This window comes from Trachurus trachurus, assembly GCF_905171665.1.
Source record: "Trachurus trachurus genome assembly, chromosome: 1".
Lineage (NCBI taxonomy): Eukaryota > Metazoa > Chordata > Actinopteri > Carangiformes > Carangidae > Trachurus > Trachurus trachurus.
In genome coordinates, this window is record NC_139891.1 from 6815196 (window position 1) to 6838870 (window position 23675).

Below are 23675 nucleotides of genomic sequence, written 5' to 3' on the forward strand. Positions count from 1 at the left end.
GTTTGAGCTTTGTTCGACCTGTGGTATGGTTGGTATGTATTTTCTTGCTGAAAATTAATAGAAAGTGAATTACAAAAAAAAGAAGAAAAAAAAAGAACATGGGTTCATGGGAAATTACAAACCTGCCGTATGAGTGGCTCTCATTTACATGCTCACTTTTACTTTATTTATTTATTTATTTATTTATTTATTTATTTATTTATTTATTTATTTATCTATCTATCATTTACAGTTTTGGCTACTGCACATTCCTCACCGTACACATTCTGTCGTGCACAGGCCGTAGCTCTGCGGTGATTGGAGGAAGATGGCTACTCTTCCTCCTCTGATTGGCCCGCAGCTCTGCCCTCGTTCACGCGCCTCCGTCCAATCACAGCGTCGCAAAAGTTGTGCTGCGGAAGAGAGGGGATGCGAAGCAGGAGATGGCTGAACTTAGATAGCGTCGTGTTTTGGGGGAAATAAAAACCTTGGAGCAGCATGGAGCTTCTCCGGGGCAGCGGGGCCAGCGGGGGCCGGCTGGCCGTCCTGGCCGTCGTGCTGCTCTGCTGTCTGGGCTCCGTGCGCAGTTTCGGGCTGAGCCAGGACAGCGAGTTCACGTTTCTGGTGCCAGCCGGAAGATCCGAGTGTTTCTTTCAAACAGCAGCAAAGAATGGCACCATGGAGGTGGAGTATCAGGTAACTGTGTGTGTGTGTCTGTGTGTCTATATATGTGTGTGTTTGTGGTCAGCAGACACGGCCAGTCTGCTGAATCACGATGCTGCTGGTGGCCGACCGTCAGTAGCTGTGGTTCCCTTAGCTAGCCCTCAGGCTGCTGGAGCTGGAGCTGGAGCTGTGTATGTGCATACGCCTGCACTGTGACTGCAGCTGCTAACGATGTGACACCTCATACCGTCACGTTGTGGGAGTTGAGACAAGTTAAAAGTCCATATCTAACACCATCTGCACAAGATTGCGAAAACGGTAAGCCACAGGTACAGCAGTGGTTCCCGAAAAAAACGAGCTTCAATAAGATCAGCGATTGTAAAGTATTAGTACAGGAAATGAAACACACACACACAGTAACACACACAGAGTAAGAGTGAGTCAGTATGTAAATGTTGTAGGCTATATCTGAAAGTTTCACATCCTGGTTATAAAACAGTTCAAAGGTCCTGGAGTGAGATCCTGATGCTGGTCCTGGTCCTGGTCCTGGTCCTGGTCCTGGTCAGGAACAGGAGGGAAAATATCTGCTTGTTTAGGATTGTCCAAACATTAGCTGAAATAGATTAGGAGAGTAGGATGTTAAAGTCAGAAACTAATGTTGACACACAGGAATCCACTTCTAGCTGTGACAGGAGCTCTGTCTACATGAAGTCTCTGTAACTCTACTGATCTCAACCAGCCCGTCTTTAAAACTATTATGTGAAAAATGAGATGTCAGTCATTATTTTCCAGACATGGCCGAGTTAATTGGTTGTTAATTGTTTCTGCTCTTCAACTGTCAAAACTGTGCAACAGCAGCTTCACAAAGTATTCACTCTAAAGTCAGGTCAAAGCATTTATTGTCACGTGCACGGTTAAAACCTCATCGGCAAATTCTTCATTTGCCCTATATCCTGGAGGCAGACTTCTAAAATAGTTACGAAAAAAAATTAAATGTCAGGAGATTAAAAAAAAAAACACATAAAATTACCCAAATAACTCATTAACCTCATGACAAAATGATTTGACTGAAAAAGAAAAAGCAGAAATCTCTGACAGATCCTCTCAAGCTCCTCTTGTGTGATCTCCCATCACAGATGTTCACAGATGTTCAGGCTCGGACACTTTAAAGGAATAGTTCAACATTTTGGCAAATTGGCCCATTGCCATAATCGCTATAGTCATAGCAGTAGGTTCGTTACCTTTAATTGTCAGTACAAGCTGTTTTTAGAACGGCGGAGCAGAGCAGCCAGCTGCTCAGAGCTACGCTATGGAGGCTAAGGGAATTTCTTGGTTTCCCTCATCAAACTCATCAAATACACAATCCAACAACTCCAAAACGCTGTCGTGGACAAGTTGTGACCTGCACATTCACCACGCTATGAGATAATAACGGAACGTTACGAGACGGAGCTGTTTTAGAGGTAAATTCATGCAAAACCACTGATGCGCGTTGCGTTCAGGGACAGTTTTTCAGCAAGCAGACTCTGTATTTACCCTGTATTTACCTCGAAAACGGCTCTGTTTCATAACGTTCCATCATTATCTCATAGCGTGGTGAATGTTCAGGTCACAACTTGTCCACAAAAGCGTTTTGGAGTTTTGGGATTTTGTATTTGATGAGTTTGATGAGGGAAACCAAGATATTCCTTTAGCCTCCGTAGCGTAGCTCTGAGCAGCTCACGGCTCTGCTCCGCCGTTCTAAAAATAGCTTGCACCGACAATTAAAGGTAACGAACCTACTGCTATGACTATAGGGATTATGGCAATGGGCCAATTTGCCAAAATGTTGAACTATCCCTTTAAGGCGATCATGGACTGTAGCTTGGTGCTGACCGTGGTCCTCAGAGTTCAGAGCTGATCTCTCACCCTGGGCCTCAGCTTGTTGCCGTCTGGGGCAGGTGTCCTCTCTTTATTTGACTGTACTCAATCCTATATCGCCTCCGTAACAGGATGCTGTCCCAAGATCAGCCGGTTATGAGTCCTTTAAATTCTGTTTAATAATCGCCATCTGTCAGGTTGACATGAGCAGGTAACCCTGGTTTAATCTGCTTGTCCTGATCTCTGCCTAGCCACAGTTTTTATCACAGAGCGTTTGTTAGACTTTATTCCTGGACTTTGTTCTCCCAACATACTGTTTGAATTGTATATATTATACAGGTATTTGCCTCTGTCCAATAAGCTCAGTTAACCATACCTGTGAACCTTCCACAGCAGCACCACAGATTACTAAATACCTCTTAATGACATATTTTAGTTTCTGCTTTTTTAATAATTGTAGAAGTTTCTGAAAACATGTCACTGAGTGTAGACAGATGGGGAAAAAATGCATTTTTATCTGTTTTACATTTGAATCCATAACCTGGTAAAGTGGAAGTGGTTTGAACAAACTCTGAAGAAAGTGTGAATGTAGCTCAAGTCATGTAATTACGCAGGGACACGTCTCTCACTGTGAGTGGAGTGTTTGTTTAGTGGGAGAGTCTATAAGACAACAACATTATGTACTCGTGGCTTCAAGCTGTTTGGCTTGGGGCGACGTGGCGGCCTACCGGTTTAGACACATACCATAAGCTGCATTGAGTCGTACTTGTTTTGTCCTTTTGTCTTTGTGCTTCTGTCTCTCAAAACAAAAACAAAAAAAGTCGATTGTGCTTTGGAGCCTGCTGCTCAGTGAGTGTATGTGTTTGCGTGTCTGTTTCCAGGTGATAGCAGGTGCTGGGATGGATGTCGACTTCACCATCCTCTCTCCAGAAGGCATCCGGCTCATCATCGAGTCTCGACGCTCCGACGGAGTCCATGTGTTAGTGCTGCCTCGCTTCAAACCACCATCATGTTTCACACTTGAGCCACATGACTGTCTGTCTGACTGCATGTCTCCTGTTGTTCCAGGGTGGAGCCCACTGAGGAGGGGGACTACCAAATCTGCTTTGACAACAGCTTCAGCCGCTTCTCGGAGAAGATGGTGTTCTTTGAGATTATCATTGAGGGTCAGGGAGGGGATGTGGGTGGAGACGAGGAGTGGGTGGGTTTAGAGGAGCCCGATGGAAGCCTGCTGGAGTACAAGCTGGAAGACATCCGGGTAAGACACACGTCTGTGGTTTAGAAATGAATTAGGGGAAAAAAAAGGAATCTAGGATCTAGTCACTTGTGTCAGCTGACCTTTTAACAAACCCCTGCTGCTGGGAATGATGACAGCTTCAAACAACATGTAAACAACATCCAGACAAGGCAAGGAGAGATAATTGTATCAGGGTTGTTGTTGTTGTTGTGTAGGTACAAATCAGGACACATTTGTCATGGTTTAATTAATTAGCTCAGCCCTTGCTCTTGTCACATGAATCATTAATTATCATTTGAAAACAATCAGCCAGATGATTATTTTCCGCGTATGTTCATTAACTATTTAGCTTCCTCTGTAATTTGGCAGCTCGCAGGATAACATAGATGTTTCTCAAAACCAGCAATTTACTGATCCTACTAACATGTATTTTGCGTGTTTCGCCTCGCCTCTTGTCCAAAATGTATTAATTACACTACATTACATCAGTGAGCGACACTGTTTCACCCGCCGACATGATCCTTCCATTACAGTGGAGTCAGATGGTTCTGCTGCTGTACTGTAAATACTCACACTAGATCACAAAACATGTATTAATCCATGGAGGAAAAAAGTCCTCAGCAAATGTACTTCTCTAATAAATACAGTGACCAGCAACTTACTACTTTAACAAAAAAAAAAAAAAAAATCAACCTTTTACCCAATTTTCTGTTGTCTGCAGTAGAAGGAAACTGACAGAGGAAGTGGGAAAGTATTGACAGACCCAACTCACGCAGTGTTGGTTTTGGTCTTCTCATGGGATTTCCTCTCAATATCGAAAATATACAGTAACATCAGCCGACGTCAGCTATTCCAAACTGCGGCGGTATTAAGCTTTTACCATCGGAAATAATGACAAAATCACAACCTGTCGTAACGGTCAAATTGTAGCGGTCAGACTTTGACGGCCTCTGTCCTCAGCAGAGGATCTAAAAACTCTTTTGACGCCGTCTTGTCCATCAAGTCATTGTGTTTTCTCAGCCTCTCAATGCCCCCCTTGTCCTCATCGCAGCCATCCTTTTCTTCAATTTTCCTCAGGAATCCATGGACTCGCTACACAGACGCTTGGAGCGCAGCCGGCAGATGCAGACGGTGCTGCGAGCGTTTGAGGCGCGGGACCGAAACCTTCTGGAAGATAACCTTTGGAGGGTGTCGTTCTGGTCCTGTGCCAGTGTGCTGGTGATGCTGTGCGTGGCCCTCACTCAGGTAAAGAGAGGAGAGCTTTGGTTTGGGGCTAATCACCTTTCTTACAAGCAGTGGTGGACAGTAACGGAGTAAATTTACTTGAGTACTGTACTTAAGTACATATCTAGAGGATTTGTACATTACTTGAGTATTAGATTTCTTTGGTACTTATTACTCTTACTTTACTCTGACAAATACTTTTACTTGAGTTCATTTCTAGGAAGGCTGAAAAGTAAGAGTAAGAGTTGGTTGGACGGTGCAGTTTCATTTGGTTACAGTTTTCACGCAAGAGTTAAATGATTGTTAATAAACATCTGCATTACTTAATTAAAGAATTGTTATTTTTATCAACGTTTGCCTGTAATCTCCTATGGCACCACATAAATACAGCATTGAATTGTAGTAAACCTTTATTTTACCAGGCAAGAACTGCTAAGAATACATTCTTATTAAGGCAATGGCCTGGCCTGGAATTGTGGACAAAGTCATGTCCCCTTAGTTAGGGGGAGATAGAAAATGCCTTGCCTGATGTGTGTGGGGGGGCTGTTGGGTGTAAAACGTGAAAATGACAATTGCTGTCCTGTTAGGATCCCATTCATTTTATTTGTTTTTCTAGGTGTTTCTGCAGCTTTATATAACATTGTGGTTCTAAAAGCAAGCACATCAGTGCAGGTGGTTTCAAAGAGTTAATTCTCAGAAACAAGAGTTAAAAGGTAATTCATTGATGTGAAAAATAAGAAATTTACTCTTACTCTTACTTAAAGCAGAAGTAAGCGATCCGGTCGTTTTGGCTAATGCTGCGTTCCAGGCAGGCTTTTGAAACCGTAAATTACAGCTTCAAGTCACAACTTACGACTTTGTAGCGTTCCAGGCAACCCACTCGTGTTTCTCCGACCTGTTTTACCTGTGAAAGTCACTATAACGGCCACTCGTAACTTCCGACCGGTGAACTCGTACCAGATTGAACTGGTACGACTTCACAGGTCACGAGTTACGAGTTTCCTTGAACACACCATAACAGTCCTCGTCCCTACGTCGCCACATTCACGGCGTTCCTTGGCTGCACACACAGCCCTGCATGCCGTTCTCTCTCCTCATTGGATAAAAACTGTAGGATACGATAAATGTTTTCTCCTCGGCTCAGAGCAGAGCAGAGTGACTGACAGACCCGTGTTTCAGTCCAAACACTCTATGTAAGTGATTGCTGTCGGAAGATATAACTATTTAAGACTTATATTAACACAAATATATCACTTACTTCTGCTTTAAAGTACATTTAAAAGCATGTACTTTTGGATACTTAAGTACCTTTAAAAGCAAGTACTTTTTTACTCTTACTCGAGTAACATGTCGACTGAGCTACTTTTACTTGTAACAGAGTAAATTTTGACCAGTAGTATTTGTACTCTTACTCAAGTACTGGGGTCGAGTACTCTCTGCTTACAAGGCACTTTGAATCACAACGTCCAACATGGTGCTTCTCCACTGCCAGGTCTACACGGTCCGGAAGCTGTTTGAAGATAAGCGGAGGGTCTGCACATAAAGACGAGGCGGTGCTGCATCACAGGCCAGGCTGGGAAGAAAACCGACCGACTGCTTATCTGCTCCACTTCTCATTCTGTCTACATGAACACCAGCATTCAACATCAACTCTACTGGACCCTTCTCTCTCTCTCTTTTATTTCACCTTCCAAAACCTTGTTTTCAGTTTAGGAGCAATAACTGAATAATATAGCTGTCGATCATGAAGCGTAACCAGACAAGGAAGAGACAGAGGAAGTTGAAGTCGGTCGTTTCTTTGAAGGTCTTTAATATCAAATCTTACCACAAACCAAAACCAAAAAGTACATTTTGAAAACACAACCTATATAGGAGGAACAACAGATATAATGCAGGTGCTGTGCTCTGTTTATTTGGGGGTTTTTGTGTGGGGGGAGGGAGAGGGGATTTTTTTTCTTCCACAAAAGATGAAATGATCCTCCATGAAGGTTAAATCCCTGTTATACGACGTCACTCCAAAACAAGTCCACAGAAGGTTTGTCGGTTTACAAGTGATAACAATGTGCAATAGTTTTGTTGGTGTATTAGTTCTTCCTGCCATGATATCGGCCCCCGATTGGCCCAAACGGGTCCCTGGTCACAGCCTCATTGATAGTTAGGTTATTTTTGTTTGAAACGTTACTGATTTGTTTTCGTGTGCCAGTACAAGTCCATGTTGACGAATAAGAATGTAGAGTAAGAACACAGGGGTGATTTCCAATGTGATTGCCAATAACACATGTGTCTGACACATGTAATATGTGTGTATATGGTGGTTCAGATATACATCAAGATAATTCAGCCTGAACAGTTTGTTAGATGTGTGTTTGTGTTTGTGTTTTCTCAATGATCAAACTTTCTTTTATTCTGACGTGTGTTTACTGTGTCGACACAATGTGACATTTCTGTTTGTACTCGGCAGCCATGCAGTCATTTTTTTTTAAAACCATGACAAGACTTTTCATTATGTGTTGAAACAATCAGGTTTTCATGAATGTCTTTCACATTAATAAAAAGCATTTTTTTTACACCCTGAAAACTTTTGAAGGTTTTTTTTTTATGTGAGTTGCCTTTTTTAGTGTAAGAAAGGAATAATCTTTCAAAGTGTGTTCTGTATAACTTGTCACAGTCAATCCAAACAGTACATTAACCAGAAACAGGTTTGTCTTAAAAGCAGTTTTCTGCTTTTCTTTTCTTCATGTACTGGAGAACAAAAGGTAGCTTCATGTGCATGTAAATCAGGAGACACATTAGCGCTGGAAGTGACAGCTCATCATGTCCGCCCACAGCACGGTTTCATACCAAAGACATTTGGTCATTTTTGTATCTAAGACTTCTTAAATGACACGACGCAGGTTATCAGCTTCTGTATTTTCCCCAGAGCCATGTGGAGGGAAGCAATCAGGAGTGTGACCAACATGTGTCGGTGCACTTCATTCTTGTAGATACTGTTCCCCCAAATGTCTGACCTTATCAAACTCCTAATCCAGAACATTTACAAAAACAACTCTGATATTAAGTGACATTCAGTTGAAGATGGTTTAAAGGTTAAATAGTAAGGAATATTTAATCAGATGCTCAAATAATCACCATGAAGTAACTGCACTTGTTGCCATTTGGATTATTTGGATTTATTTAAAAAAAATAACACTTATTACCTTTGCAGAGTGAAGTGACTGTCTGGGTGTCAGAGAGGTGCTCATGGCTTCAGGCCAGCAGGTGGTGTGTAAATGAGTTTATTTCTTTAGTCAAGAAGGAGATCATAACAACATACTGTGTAATATTTAAAAGTTAACAGCGCTTTTTGTCAAGGTTGTGTCAAGATGCAGTTGTTTAATCTTGACTTTTCTTCCATTTACCTTTAGTTCCTCAAGTGACAAAATATCTCTGGATTATTTATATGCAAAGAGAAAAACAATGACTGATACACAGCATATATTAAATATAAAGAATTCCCTGCAAGCAATGTAACATACCTGTATGTACATAGACGACTGTTATTTTGTCTTACTTCATTTTGGGGCAGTTGAGATCATTTTTTTACATTGTGGGCAATGCTTTCCAGACACAACCACTGTCCTAAAATAAAGCCAGTACATCTGCATCTTCCTCTTTCTAAAACTACAACAACTTCTAATGGCACGTGCATCAGCTGGAGTGGACTCCTCCAGCTCTCTGAGCCAACGTCTGTCTCCTTCACCACTGGTTGGGACGAGAGGGGACTTGCGGAGGACGCCTGTGTGAAAAAGCATCATGAGAATATTTGTAGGCAGTTTCTCATACATCTGCATCAGCAATCAAACAGTAACCACAACACAATGCAGGAGGGGAAACCGGCGAGCGGGGTTGCATACCTTCATTCATTCCGTTGCAGCTCTACGAACAGCCCCAAAAAGCAAATGTGTTACACTATCTTTACTGCGAGGTTGCTACTGGCAACCGTGGTTACCATGGTGACGCACAGCTCCATCATACAGTAAATACAGCAGGTCATGCCAGGCTGCACAGAGGAAAGTGAAACGTTCTTGTTCTGCACGGATCTCTCCGTTTGACTGTCATGCAAATCAGGCGGTCTTGACCTCAGCTATGCATCGAGCGTCTTAACAGAAAGCGTAGGAAGCATCTGCTGCAGATTCAACATCCCTACATGGCACGAGAAAAGAAATGAGGAAAAATAAGAGCGAGACGAAGCACCAGCCACCACACCTTTTTCTAGTCTTTTATTCATTCCATCACTTTATACATCTTCTTATTGAGAGGCCCCTTTTTCTCTTATATGAACATTGTTTTTTCACTATGACTTTTTTTATATTTGATTTTTCTTTTTATGATGATGCTTGCTGAAATGATTACAAAACAATTCGTGCACCAGGCAGTTTTTTTTTTTTTCACCAAGCTGTGGGAGGTAACTGTCAGAGGACGTTTGGCTGGGCAATGTGTCATTCTTACCTCGACAAGTGTATAATTATTAGTGATACAACACATGACAACTCCACTGCTGCAGAGACGTCCTCTTTTCTTATGTTTAATTCTTCTACAAAGGAGGAATACTACAGCCTAAGTTTACTTGTAAAAAAAGACTTGAAGTAAAGTAATTAGATAAAATGTTGAAGCATACAAAATTCATTGGCCAGTCCAATTTTAATAGGCTCATTTTAAGGCTGACTTTGAAAATCTAACAACAACAAGGAGGAAAAGGACTTTGTAAAAAAGTGCTGCTTACTTAATGAGGTGCTTAGTGTGTGAGATTACTGAAAAAACATTAGCAAGTATCCAACTCACAAAATTTACCTCTGAAGGCTTTTTCCTTACCATTATGTAAAAAGTTATGAATCATAGATATTTCATTTCAAATGACACACAAAAAAGAACATGACTCTTGGTTCATAACCTTTAAGTCGATAAAATAATCTAATTTATCCCTTTTCATGATACTGGAAGCAAAACATTTCCTCATGTTAAAAAAGCTACCTGCAGGACAAGTCAAAATCACAGACATAACGTTTCTGAAATGCACAGACTGAAACAGCATGTGATTACCAGTTACAGTAGGACAAAGGGTTGTGGTTATAGGAATACACATGAAAAAAAATGTTTAATGACTATCTCTGCTCAAGAGAAATATAAAAAGTGAAGTGTGTTTGCGTGTATGTGTGTCTTGTGTTTCTAGTCAAGCAGGGAGGGCTCTGAAGGACGTATGACAGTGGGTCTGTTGGGGGCAGCCGGGGGTCTTCTGCTACAGGAAGAGAGGGGAGAGAGAGGAGGGGGGGTATAGGGGGGGGGAGGGGTGGGAAAGGGAGGGAGGGAGTAAACATGCAAGGCAAAATATCATGAGATAGTCATGCACTAATCAATCCCAAACCACCAAAAGCCACAACCTTTCACCAGCAACACCACAGCCACACATAGCATTTAGTGTGTGTGTGTGTGTGTGTGTGTGTGTGTGTGTGTACATGACGGGTTTTACCTGGGAATTCCCGGCGGCAGCGCTGGAGGCACGCGGGCCGGTCTGGATGGGACCAGAGGCACGGCACCAGAGTTGGGATCAGCAGCGTGACCCCCCGGTCGCGAAGGCACAGGCGGAACTCCGAAGGCCGGGGAGGGGTTGAGTGGGGGTGGAGGACCCGGGGTGGGGCCCCTCACTCCTGGGGGGCGGCTGGGAGGGGCGGCTGTCGCTGAGGCGGGGCGGGAGGCTGGCGGAGGGCTGACAGACAAGGACAGGGTGCTTCAGGGGAAGAGCTATATTTCGGAAATTACATTTCCATCGAAAACCCATTTTTATTTAAAGCTGAGTTTGGATTAAACTTTTATTAAAGGAGCCGTATTAAGATGCTCTCTCTGTGAATCTGCTCAACTCCTGATAAATATCCTGAAAAGTTTCCCTGCCTTGTGGACTTGTTCAAGGTTGAGTCAAAAGAGTCACTTGTATATGAGTCAGATCTGAGAGCGAAGCAGCAGACACGGTATAGTCTGATCTGAGGGCTTGGAAAATAATAAGACAGTCACTAGAGGACCCCTGCTGGATATATTGAATAATAAAGTCAATTCTGTGTGATAGCAGAGTGTGCAGGCTTTACTGTGGGTTTCTTCCAGAATAAACTCATTTTATAATGACATGCACATTTTTGAAGAAGCTTCTTAGAAAGAATAGTTCTGCAACTGGAAGAAGTAGAAGTACAGAAAGGCTGCAGGAGGAAATCTACTGTAGTTTGGCTTGGTCAATTGAAGCTGCTTAAAGATAGTCCAAACTAACTGTGTAAATCTAAAATGTACATGATGCAACACACACACTCATACACACACACACCAAGTTCATAACGATGGCTGAAATGCAAAACCTCTTATCTGCAAAAATTACTTTTTTGAGAAAACTAAAAAAAACATACTATTTTCTTGCAGAATGCTATTTGTCAATGGTATCCAATGCATGATACACTGTTTTTGGACTATATTACTATTATTACATGTTAACAATACCGACCAGTACAGACAGCGGTCCAGAGAGAGGGACAGAGTCCTCAAAACTATGTTCTAAAATAGCTCATTTTCATAAATTAATATCCTAGATTGTGGGAAATGCTTTAGAAAATTCTGAGGAAGGGATCTCAGTATTTTCCATAAATTAACTCGTTTGGGTCTGCCACAGGTTCTCAGGAAAAAAAAAAATTAGGCTAGGTATTATTGTTGCGTTTCACCATCTCTCATCTCTGTCAGTGACTTGTTGCGCTGGTCTGCCAATAAACGCAACAGCCCCCCCCCCACACACAGTCTCATAAAATCCTGTGTGAAACTCTGGATCTTACTCGTCTTTTGGACCCCCCCAATGTCTATACAGTGATTACGCCCTTGGATAAACTCATCCTTTTGATGTGCTAAAAGTTTCACCACTGGGTGCTAATATGCTATCCTGCATGATTCAGACTATTCTTATCATTAACGTGACAAAGATATTATCAAATACTTCACTAGTACGGTTGGAAGACACGTCTTATTTAGAAAACAATGGATTATTACAATCTGACAGAAATTTAGACAGGTCTACACAACACATACACACAACACACACGACATCCCAAATTCCAGCTAGGGCTGCTGCTGTGGCAGATAGGAGATTTTGCGCTTCAAAATTGTCCCAGCAAACCTGATAGGAGGTTTTGGTTAGGTGACTTTTCTGTCACAATTAAGGGCAGGGTCTTGCAAACAGACTAAATAGGAGGATCCTTCCCTGTTCTCATCATTTTAAGTGAAATCCACAATTCGGACATTTTGCAGATACTGTAGGAGGTTTTGCATTTCGGCCATCGATAAGATAAATACTCCACTATTCATTGGAAAGTGCTGGAGTGTCTGCTTTGGTTTTGTAAACAAGAGTTGCTTAAGTTTGGCCATGTTGATTTTCCCTCTGACTGAGATTTGGGAGATGCATCCATGATGACATGGAGCAATACCTGCCCTTGGCTCCTCCACATACACCATACAAAGGTCAAGTATGCGGTGCAGACAGCCTGGCAAATGCATTCTGAGCATGTGGTAAGTAATCATACAATAATTTTAAAAAGATGATAAAAATATATTATAATAGAAACAATAGTGATATAATGGATAGCTAAACTGAACCACCAGGAAACTTCTCCAAAATGTAATTAAACTACAAGCTCATGACCCCCCAATGCTAAATGACAGAAAAAAGGGAATAATGCGGGCACATGATATCTGGATTAAGAACCTTTCTTTTTGTCTGCCTGTTTAAAGGGATAGTTCACCCAAAATTCAAATTTCACTCATTATCTACTCACCCTCATGTCAACTAAGAGCTGTGAGAATTTTCAGAGTCCTCCATCCCTTCTCTGAGTTACGGGGGGGGGGTCCGTGCAGCAGTATTTGTCCATATAATGGATTTATAATGTCAATGGATACCAACTTTCTTCGTCCAAATAAACACACCAAAAAACATCCAAATACCTCCATACTGCTCGTCTGTAATGTCCCTCTTGTATTGAAGCCCCAACATGAGAAATCGTTCCGCCGGTCAGTGCAAATCACGCGAGATTTGCACTGACACAGGAAGAGCAGTGAACTGAGACACTGGGAGCTTCCACTACAAACAAGCTTAAAATATAGACTTTTTAAATTTTTTTCCGAACAATTTCTCATGTCGGGGCTTCAATACAAGAGGGACATTACAGATGAGCTGTGTGGAGGTATTTGGAGGTATTTGGATGTTTTTTGGTGTGTCTTTTTGGACGAAGAAAGTTGGTATCCATTGACAACCATTATATGGACAAATACTGCTGCGCGGACCCCCCCGTAACTCAGAGAAGGACTCTGAAAATTCTCACAGCTCTTAGTTGACATGAGGGTGAGTACAGTAGTAGTATAATGAGTGAAATTTGAATTTTGGGTGAACTATCCCTTTAAGCTTTTGTTACTTTTTTATGTTTGTTACCTTGGCTCCTTGGCCATCCAGGTGTCGTCCACTGGTGGAGGCACCGGGGTAGAAATAGTGGTGGTGCTGATGTCTCCGATGATGACCAGAGCCTCCTTCAAAGCGTGGTACATCCTCAGCATCTCGTCTCTCCTCTGAGCCTGCTCTGCCGACTCCTCCATCAAACTGCCCTGATCTCCTGCCGAGTACAGGTAGGCCAGCAGCTCAGAGTGGATGAAGTCCTTTGCCTGGAGATGGGAGAGGAAACAGGACTTTAGTTCGGATGAAACACCGACCTATGTGACTCGGTATGCAACTATGTACCATCTGAGAGTCCTTCAAATTGAGTATTAAAAAAGAGACAGAGGTGACAGAACATACACTGTTGATCATCAGGTGCATGATGGTCTTGGGCATGAGGTCTCTGATGGACTTGTTGACGATGCCGATGTAGGAGTCCACCAGGTTGCGGATGGTTTCCACTTGTCGTTCTAGCTGCGGGTCCATGGACACGGTGTCACTAGGATTCAATGCGTCAGCGTTCTCAGGCTGGAGGAGGAGGAGACATGGGGAGACGGACACGACGATGAGAGGGAGGCAGAAGCAGAGATGTAGAGATTTATACTCTGTACATCGGTTTCACAGAGCTGTTAAAGGATAGTAGCAGGTCCAAATAAAAACTGCGTTTTTCCTGCACTTTGAAGGGCTGGAAAAAATTATATTATAGCGAACAATGGAACTGTAAGTAAGTAAGTACTTTATTTGTATAGCACCCTTCTCAGTACGAATACACAGAGTGCTTCACATCGTAGATAACTGTGTATTTTTTTTCACGTAAAACCTCTTTTAGGCCACTAAAATAGGCCGTTTCTTTGGGTCCATTCACAACACTGTATGTTGTAAATCTCTGGGCAGGGCTATGGGCTGGCGTTGCTAACGGGAGGAGTGCAGAGAGTCTTCTACTGCAATTAAAGTACTTAGGGGCTATTTGTAGATCATACAACCCCACTTTAAAAAAAAATCCTACCATCCCTTTAATGACTACAGTATATCCTTGAATGTTAGGGAATGTTAAGAAAAAATGTCAGTTTAAAACTTGGGAACCAATGACATTCTTTACAATGTCAATTCATGAATGACCTGCAGTATTAAAATGTCAGTATACTCCTGCATACCTGGTCTTTCTCTGGGTAAACACCAGCCCTGAGGAACGAGGCCTTCCAGCTGTCCACGTCCTCCTGAGTGTCACATGCCAGCTCAATCTGACGCAGGTCTTTATACACGTTCCTGCAAGACAACACATGCACAACCATGAACCAGAGAAAAAAAAACACATGCATGCCCATACACATTATTGTTTTAAGAGACAGTAGAATCTACACCTCTGTTCAGTGTTGAAGATGGCAAAGACATGTTTGCTGGACATGAAACCTTTCTCCACATCCCTCAGCTTCAGGTTGTCCAAAGGCAGCATGTACTTCTTCTCTTTCTCCTGACAAACGGCACAGTGATGGAGTTATAAGTAGGCTACACAGGGAGGTAAACCAATGCAAATAAAACACCAACTGACTTCATAAACTCCACCCTAACAGTACAAAGTGAAGAGATCTCATCTTACAACACGTAAGACTGTAAAATCCTGTGGTACTAAGTAGGGGTGGGAGAAAAAATCAATAAAATAAATATCGCAATATCCTTTTTGACGATTTTTAAATAGTTTTTTTTTTTCAAAAATCGTTTTTTTTTTTTTTTTTTTTAGAATTTTTTTGAAATATTGTGCAATGTGCATTTGTTAGCCTTTTTTACATACAGCGAGTACAAGTTTTGAAAAGGGTTTAAGTTCACTTTATAATGGAGTATGTTAATTTATAGGCTTCTACAGTATTTGTGTGCAGATAAATGTTAAAAGTGCAGACTAAAAATCGAGAGAATTGGCAATATCGTAGAATCGCAATTTGAATCGAATTGCCATCCAAAAAATCGTAGAAGAATCGAATCGGGAGAAAAGCATATCGTCCCAGCCCTAGTACTAAGTATTCCACGGTAAATTCTATATATTTTTTGTCTGTCCTGTACTGTACGAGCCTTACCTCCTCATCTTTATACCAGGACAGAGACTCAGCAGTCAGGACAAACCAGTAGTCCTTGGATCCTCCCTTCATGATACTGATGTTGATGGTGAGCCACCCTCTGCGGATCACCTGCACACGAGAGTCCAAGAGTTGACTGAACTACACACCCCACAAGGGGTTCTCCAAGCAACACAACAATTGAAACTCGGAAAAATGTACTTTGCATGTGCAAAGAAAGAAATATCACTGCAACAGTATGAACAGCACATCAGCCATGCAAGAGCAACGGTATGTTTCATACAGATAACAAAAAGGTTCACACTACAGTCAGATCAACTCCTTCAGCATTAAAAAAAAGTAGAGACATAGGGAGAGAGTAAAAACAAATGATGGCAGTTCCCAAGGAAAAGTCACCTTCTCTGCATCCCTCTCTTTGCCAGACTGACAGATGAGAAGAGGGAAGAAAGGAGACACAGGGATAATGAGCAGACAAATACAACAATCTAGTCTGGGTGGTAGAACCATGAATGTATTATGCAGAGCAGTTCACTGAATTTCTCCCAATGACAAACTAAAGAGCTGCAACAAAAAACTCCTGCTTCCTTAAAACCATTTTCTCCACAGATCACACATCACTGTAATCAGTGGGGGGATATTGTGTTAAGCAGTTACACTTCTAGCATACAGTAATTTAAATGAATCCTGGCATTTTGAATCAATATGGTATCTTAAAGATTTAGGCGGTTTAGCAGGTTGTAGCTGCGTTCATCTACTTGATTCTGTTTGCTTGAGATGCAAAGACTATTGTTTATTCTCACTGTCTCCTGGTAAAAGCCATGTGTCAGGTGGATCTGAGCAAGAGGATTATTTCTATTGAAGTCCTCCAGCCTCCCTTCATCACACAGAGCCCCCCCCCCCCCCCCCCCCCACAAATCTCCACAGTTGGAGGGGCCCAGTGGCAGCCGGGCCCCGGCTGACTTCAAAGGCACTGAGACTGTGACCGAGGCTGATGGCAGGGACAGTAGCTACTGATTCATCCTCCCTTTTTTCTGGCGACTGCTGGAAATTTGTCACTTCTATTCACACGGATGTTATACTAAAGTACAACTTTCTAGAACTGATACTTTTGTCCCAGTGCAAAGTCAGTGAGGCAGGGAACGAGGCACTAACGTGCATGTGCAGAAAGCAGAATCAAAACAGGGTGAAAAAAAAAATCTTTTTTGTGTGTTTTTGCTGGGAAAGAATGACCACCATGTGGAAAAGGACATCTGGCTCACGTAATAAGCCGATGAGTGCAGCTGTTTCACTTCCCTGTATTTTCATCACGGAGCACAAATCTTATTTCTCGACATGGTCTGAATGACCGTTGACTCCCCCTCCCACCCGAAGAGGAAGTGTCAACTGGAGGTGCATGGGGTACAGTACTTACAAGAATTTCTCCCTGGGCATAAAAAAAAGGAGGAACAGAAGAGGAGAAAGAGGAAAGGGAAATATAGAGAAGAGACAAGAGGGGCACAGACAAGAGGATGTAAATGCGTAAATGTGAAGCAACAAAGGGCAACAATGACATGCGTTGTCAGACGGGCTGAGACAACGACAGAGAGAACAAGAAATAGAGAAGAAGAAAAACAAACGGCAGGAGCAGCAGTTTCTGTGATACTACGGTGGTGTGAAGGGTTTCTATGGTTTCTATGGGCTGTGTAGAGTGTCAATGTGTTCAATTACCTGATTGGGCATGACTCGCTTCTTGGTGGCGTTAGCAGCAGTCCTTTGCTGGGCACTGCAGGAGAGAGATTCAATGACATGAACTCAACTCTTGTATAAATAAAACAGAACAGTCAAAGCAGCGCCTGACTAAACAACATGTTTTTATAGGCATTTTAGTCATTATTTGTTATCAACATTACTTTCTTAACTGTTAACTTTCTTAATTGTTTGGTCTAATATTTCAATAATGAAAATAATGAAAAGTGCCCATCAGTATAAAACAATTTAAGGAAAAGCTGGAAAACTCAGAAAGATTAGATAAGAAAGATTGTAACTAATTACCAATATTTTCATCTATAGCCTACTAAACAAGTGTCCATCAGTGACTAACAAGTTTTGGCAGTACCAAAATCCTAAAAGGTACTGTATTTTTGAGATAATTTAAAAAAAACAGTGGTGTGTTACATAGTTTGGCCACCAGAGAGCACTGACATGTGTATTTCCCCATCAATAATTTTAATGTTATGAAATATCAGTCCAGCACTGCAAAACCCTTTAACAATTCCTGATATAAACCATAACTGTCCCCACATTTGGTTTTTCTTTAGATTTCCTTTGCATTAACTGACTTCAGTCAAAAAGCAGGAGCACAGTTTGCAGATAAACCTCTGTCCTAGTGAAACTCAATGAGCAGCATCTGCAGCTATGTCATACTTGGCGAATCCAATGAAGTCCTCATGGTTAGTGTTGATGTAGGAGAGCTCAATGTCAATCAACAGCAGCACCTGACAGGCAAAACATGACACGTATTGTGTACACAACAAAGTGAAGCTGTACAAATGTGCAGGTAGAGTGCATCTTGCTCTGTCACTCTCTCTCTCTCACACACACACACACACACACCTGGTCTTTGGTCCTGCTGTCTCGCTCTCTTACGTAGGTGGTGACGATTTTCTCCGTCTCTTCTCTCAGTCGAGGGTACGAGCCCAGCTATAGACACGCGCACACAGAAAACAGACAAATACACTGCTGCAGGCTTGACGCACAACTAATGTATGCAGGCTTACACACTTAAACATACTGTGTATCCAGATAAGCAGTTACACCCAACTGTCAGTAAATATACAGCACTGTATAAACAATAGGTAAGACGTTTGACACATAAAAGACTCGGGAGGCATGCACATGCACTAATGAGATCCCTATCAGCTTGAGATTCCTCGTCAGTTGCAGATGTTGTCATAAGAAAGTGTAAAGAAACACTGAATAAAAAACAGCGTTAGCATTTTATGATCTCAAGCTGTTAGTGAGTCTCAGCGAATCAGGGAGGCATTAGGAGAAAACTAAGGTTTAAGTGCAGAAACAGGTGAAGATTAGGGGATGGTGCCGTTTTGTTGGGGATTTTTTTTTTTTTACTGTCAGTGGTGAATAAAAGGGTGTGTCACAAAATACATAAAAACCTCCTTTGACAAGACAGGGTGAAAACAGCCACATCAGTGCCATTTCTGATCAGGGGATCTGATTTAATGCGTGAGGTGGGGTGAGCTGTAGTTAAATCACAGATCTCAGTGCTGATGGGTTAAGTAGGGGTCCACGGTCCAGGATCGGAATAGGGAAGGTCTCCAGGATTTGTCATTTAGGAGGGGGCCGAGGGGTGAGGTGGGTGCTGGGTGAAGCCTTAAAGCAGCACAGAGGGGTAACAATCAACACCGGACAAAGACAAGTTAGTTCATCTAATCTTTGACTGCTCTCTTTCACTCTTGCTTGTCATAGTTTTGTCCTTGGCTTTCTTCTCTCTGTCTGTCTGTCTGTCTGTCTGTCTCTGTGCTTATTCATCATTTATTTTTCTAAAATTGTCTTTACTCTTCCCCTTTACCTTTTCAGTGCACTTCCTGATCAGGGCGACAAGCTCGGTGACGACGAGGTCAACGCATTTCAGACAGGGGTCTTTCAGCTTAATGACCTGCTTTTTCACTATAGCCTCAAACGCCAAGTCAGGGGTGAACAGGCCTGTCCTGTGGTGAGGCATCATGGGAGTTGGATGTTTAATGTCAAGGTGAAGGAGGAGGTGGTGTAGCAGGGGCCATGGTGAGGAAATAGGGTGCGGTGATAGAAAGAAAAAAAAAAGAAAAAAGGAAGCCCAAGTTGGATGGGATAGTTTGGGGACAGAACAGAAAAGGTTTCAAGAGGGGAAAAAGATGAAGATGAGGAATATGAAAAGAAAAAAAAAAACAGGCATTTGGTTAGTTTCTACTTCATGTTCAGAACAGAAACAAGCTGCAGGTTCTCAAACATTTTCAATGCAGTTTCTAATTCCTACACAGTGCGTGACTATGTTCAGAGTCAGCCTACAGCTTTTTAGCCACGCTAGTAGAGTGAATGGTCAGTCCACCGTTATGGTCCAGAATGAAACAGCTCAACAACAACAGCTGGATTAATTGTCCTGAAATGTGTCTGTAACATTCTTAGTTCCCATAAGACGAATGCTAATGACTTAACGTTTCTTTTATTGCCTCCATCTGGTCAGACTTGCACTTTGCCTTATTGAATAGATTTACCATTCAATATTTACACCAAGGATTCCTACTGCACTGAAGCTTTGGTGCTGTTTCTCAGTAATGATGAGCATCTGCCAGATGTGTAAATGTAATTATTAGCATTTAGCTCAAAACAACATAATGCCTGAGCATGGCTCATAGCCCCCCTAGCATGGCTATAGACTCTTGATTAAGCTATGACTGAAAAACCCAAGTCTGCAGCTTGTTTTGCCATGAACCTTAACAGGAATGTGCAATAGCCTGTCTGCTTCTGACCACACAGCCTCTCAGAGACGCCATCCCAGCACAGCCAGGACCCTTTACCTGTATCCACCCCCCTACCCCCCCCCCCCCCCCCCCCCCCCCCCCCCCCCCGATTAATCTACCTTATTTTTCAATGGCAAACAAAAAACCGTGAGGCACCAAATGGCCCCTGGCAGCACTGAGGACGGCCGGTCTCTGTGGTGTGTGATGCGGGGTGAGACCATGCAGTGATACCTTATTGGTGCACTGTCTGACTGTGTTGATGAGCTCCTGGATGACCAGGTCGATGCATTTCAGACACGGTTCTTTCAGCTTTATGATCTGCTTTTTCACTATGGCCTCAAACGCCAGGTCTGGGGTGAACAGGCCTGTCCTGAAGGACATACACACAAGACAGACATGGAGACATGGAGCAGGAGAGGGGGGACAGAATGACAGACAGGAAGAGCAGGAGACGGACAGGAAAGACACGAGGAAGACCGGATGAGGAGAAGTGGAGGTTAAAGTGGAGGAGGGTGAGTGGAGGACCAACAGTAGGCAGGAGGGATGAATGAAAACTGGACAGACAGACTGACCAGCACACTTAATATATGACATGAAAAACAGGACGGACACTGAGACTTGAGGACAGACTGAAACACAAAGGCTGGGGGACAGACAGGTCAGCAGAGAAATGTTAAGTTTTGTTTGTTTGTCTCAACTTGCCTGACTCCGTGGATGTTCTTGATGGCATAACTGATCTCTTTCCTCAGCTCCTTCTCATCAAACTCCATCTAAGACACAGTGAAAAAGATTACTTGCTGTATAAAATTAATGTGACTTTTAAAGGGATAGTTCAACATTTTGGCAAATTGACCCATTGCCACAATCCCTATAGTCATAGCAGTAGGTTTGTTACCTTTAATTGTGGTGCAAGCTGTTTTTAGAACGGCGGAGCAGAGCCGCGAGCTGCTCAGAGCTACGCTACGGAGGCTCATGGGATTTCTTGGTTTCCCTCATCAAACTCATCAAATACACAATCCAACAACTCCGAAACACTCTCATGGTTGTCATCGTATTATCTCATAGCGTGGTGAATGTGCAGGTCACAACTTGTCCACGACAGCGTTTTGGAGTTTTTGGATTGTGTAGCTATTTGATGAATTTGATGAGGAAAATCCCATGAGCCTCTGTAGCGTAGCTCTGAGCAGCTCGCGGCTCGGTTCGGCCGTTCTAAAAAATAGTTTGCACCGCTAATTAAAGGTAACAAACCTACTGCTATGACTATAGGGATTATGGCAATGGGCCAATTTTCCAAAATGTTGAACTATCCCTTTAAGTGCCAAGTATTAAATACAAAACCAGACGAGAGGAACTATCTGTGGATGTGTGTGTGTGCTCTTTATAACTACTGGATTTATGAGAGCTTAGGCAACATAGTAACTAAATGATATCAATATTACACAAAGAGCCGATTGTTGACACCTAGAGCAACAACCCTTTCACATATCTGCCAAATTAAATCCAAACTAAGCTAAAGCTATTTGACTTGATTAATGAAACTTATAAGTCATAATAATAAAATCATAGCAACAGTCACCTTCACCAGCTCGAAGGGGAAACGCTCGTGAAAGATGCGATTGATCTTGGCTCCACCTGAAAGGTTGGAGGTGTCCACCTGATCTCCAGAGCCCTCGATGCACTTCTCAAAGTCAACACCGAACTGCTGCACCATCCTGCAAATGTTAAAACAGTACAACGGAAATGTCTTAACTTCTTCAATTCATGTTATTGTGTGCCTGAATCTGTGTGTGTACGGTACTGACTGAAGTAAGGCTTTGGTCTTGCGTGCGGGGTCGTCAGCGCGGAAGTTCTTGTACTCATCCACCTCTTTCTCCAGCGACAGCATCTGGCTTTGCAGTTTGCTGCGCAGCCCTGGCAACGTGTCGCGGATGTGGTTGGTAAGTTGCTGGAGGAAAAAGAAAAAAGTAAAAATTAATTGAAGTCCCATTCTAATGAAAATCGTGTTTTTAAACATTAACATCTGAGATTTATCCAACTTTTTTCTTGTTAAAAGGGTTCAGTCCATAAAGGGTCTAAGGACAGAGGATGTTGTTATGATGCTGTGTAAAGCACTTTGAGACAAACTGTTTGTAAAAATGGGCTATACAAATAAAATTGCCTTGCCTTGCATTGCCATATGGTGTTTTTGATATGATACAGGATGCACAGGAAAAACAAGCAGTCGAAGCTATGACAGTGTGAATCTACCTTAAACTGCTGTGAACCTCTGACAAAAGTGACTACAGACAGTTAAAACACTGCCAGTGCACAACACACAGTCTGAGTCTGACTGAGCCTCAAACATGTGGCTGAGTCCCTCTGGTTTTTCTGCTCTTTCACCTGTCAACTCATCACATGCAGTGGTGGTGGGGGAGCATGAGGCTTGATCTCAAATGTCTCTATAAGAAAGTTAATAAGTGTGCCCCCAGGTCCCTTTTTTATGTAGAGAAAGTATGTTGAACAAAACATTAGTCACAGCAGAGTTAAACTTGTCTGAGGGGGAAACTTAAAGAAAACTCACTTCTCATATTAAACAAAAGCATACTCATTTGCATTTAATTAACTAATGCCCTCAATTGTTAAATTAACAAATGCAATTAAGTTCAGAGCAGGAAATAAAACACAAATTAAAACACAAAAGGGAAGTGATCACAAAAAGCTTAAACTTTAGTTTTAGACACATTTACCAACCCTATATGAACTTTTCCACATACATTAAAGTGCATCTAAATGACACACACTGTGGCCCGGTTCAGTTATCGTACATTTTCAGTGATCAGATCACAAGTGATGAGTTCTCAGTAGCTTCGTCGGTTCACGTCTGCTTTAAAATGTGTCTCCACATGCGTCTCGATTGACCGGTTGTGATCTGATCTCGCCTGCTCGCTTCATATGAAAATCAGCAGGCGGCTGTTTTTAGCCAAAAGTCGGACGGGTCTGTTGTTAATGTGCTTGTGTGTGTGAGTGAGCGAGAGCCAGAGGGGCTGAGTGAATTAATGCGCTGCGCACAGCTCTTTTAATGGGATTAAGTATTTATAACATTGGTTCATCATGTAACTGTGGTGGAAATAATTGAATTGTGGTGGTGGACTTGAGTAGAGTAGGTGGTCCTTCAATGTGGAGGCATTTGTGTTCACTCTGCGAAAGGGATGTGGCCACATGTGGCCCAGACCACCTCCTGATGCGGTCTGAGTGATGATCGGATCTCAAATGTTGTCCTGTATGCATCTTTGGGAACGTTCATATCTGCCCTCAGAGCCGATCACCCCAGACAGACGTTAATGCCAGGTCTGAAGTGTGAGCAGTTGTGTGTCTCACCTGATTGAGAGTCTTCTGCAGGTGTGATGTGCCCATGCGTTCTGCTATGTGCCTGTAAGCAGGGTGGGACAGGAAGAACTTCCTCTCAGCGGCCAAAGCAGCACTGATGTCTTTCTTCCCATCAATATCCTTTTGACTACGATTCACCACCCCGATGTAACCTTAAGAAGAATGGAGACAAATAGTTTAATAAGAAGACCTGAAGACCAGACTGAAGGCAAAACACCCACAGTTCAGGCCTAGAAATGTATCAATTTGAAAAAGATAAATATCAAATTTGGATTGTGTAAAGAATGATATATTGATTG

General features: G+C 42.5%; 2 protein-coding genes across 3 annotated transcripts in view; one reads left to right on the forward strand and one right to left on the reverse strand.

Moving 5' to 3' along the window:
* Positions 1–23675, reverse strand: part of LOC311002376 (dynamin-2-like) — an 87335-nt gene that overhangs the window by 57935 nt on the left and 5725 nt on the right. Inside the window, exons 6-20 of one of the 2 annotated variants that reach the window (XM_083993728.1) lie at positions 23368–23528; positions 21813–21955; positions 21587–21722; positions 20713–20780; positions 20242–20380; positions 18110–18196; positions 17921–17991; positions 17225–17279; positions 15518–15628; positions 14810–14919; positions 14603–14714; positions 13809–13976; positions 13449–13675; positions 10470–10706; positions 9209–10235 (exon numbers count right to left, since the gene is read on the reverse strand). In XM_083993728.1, coding sequence (XP_083849854.1) covers positions 10169–10235; positions 10470–10706; positions 13449–13675; positions 13809–13976; positions 14603–14714; positions 14810–14919; positions 15518–15628; positions 17225–17279; positions 17921–17991; positions 18110–18196; positions 20242–20380; positions 20713–20780; positions 21587–21722; positions 21813–21955; positions 23368–23528 — 1892 coding nt within the window. In that variant the 3' untranslated portion in view covers positions 9209–10168. Of the gene's footprint in view, positions 1–9208; positions 10239–10469; positions 10707–13448; positions 13676–13808; positions 13977–14602; positions 14715–14809; positions 14920–15517; positions 15629–17224; positions 17280–17920; positions 17992–18109; positions 18197–20241; positions 20381–20712; positions 20781–21586; positions 21723–21812; positions 21956–23367; positions 23529–23675 lie in introns of both variants that reach the window. The other variant, XM_083993727.1, reaches the window with a different exon arrangement.
* LOC310984332 (transmembrane emp24 domain-containing protein 1-like) lies at positions 391–7521 on the forward strand. The gene is made up of 5 exons (XM_083969517.1): positions 391–675; positions 3384–3481; positions 3571–3760; positions 4817–4984; positions 6456–7521. Exons 1-5 carry the CDS (start codon positions 478–480, stop codon positions 6504–6506), a joined length of 705 nt encoding a protein of 234 aa, XP_083825643.1. The 5' UTR covers positions 391–477; the 3' UTR covers positions 6507–7521.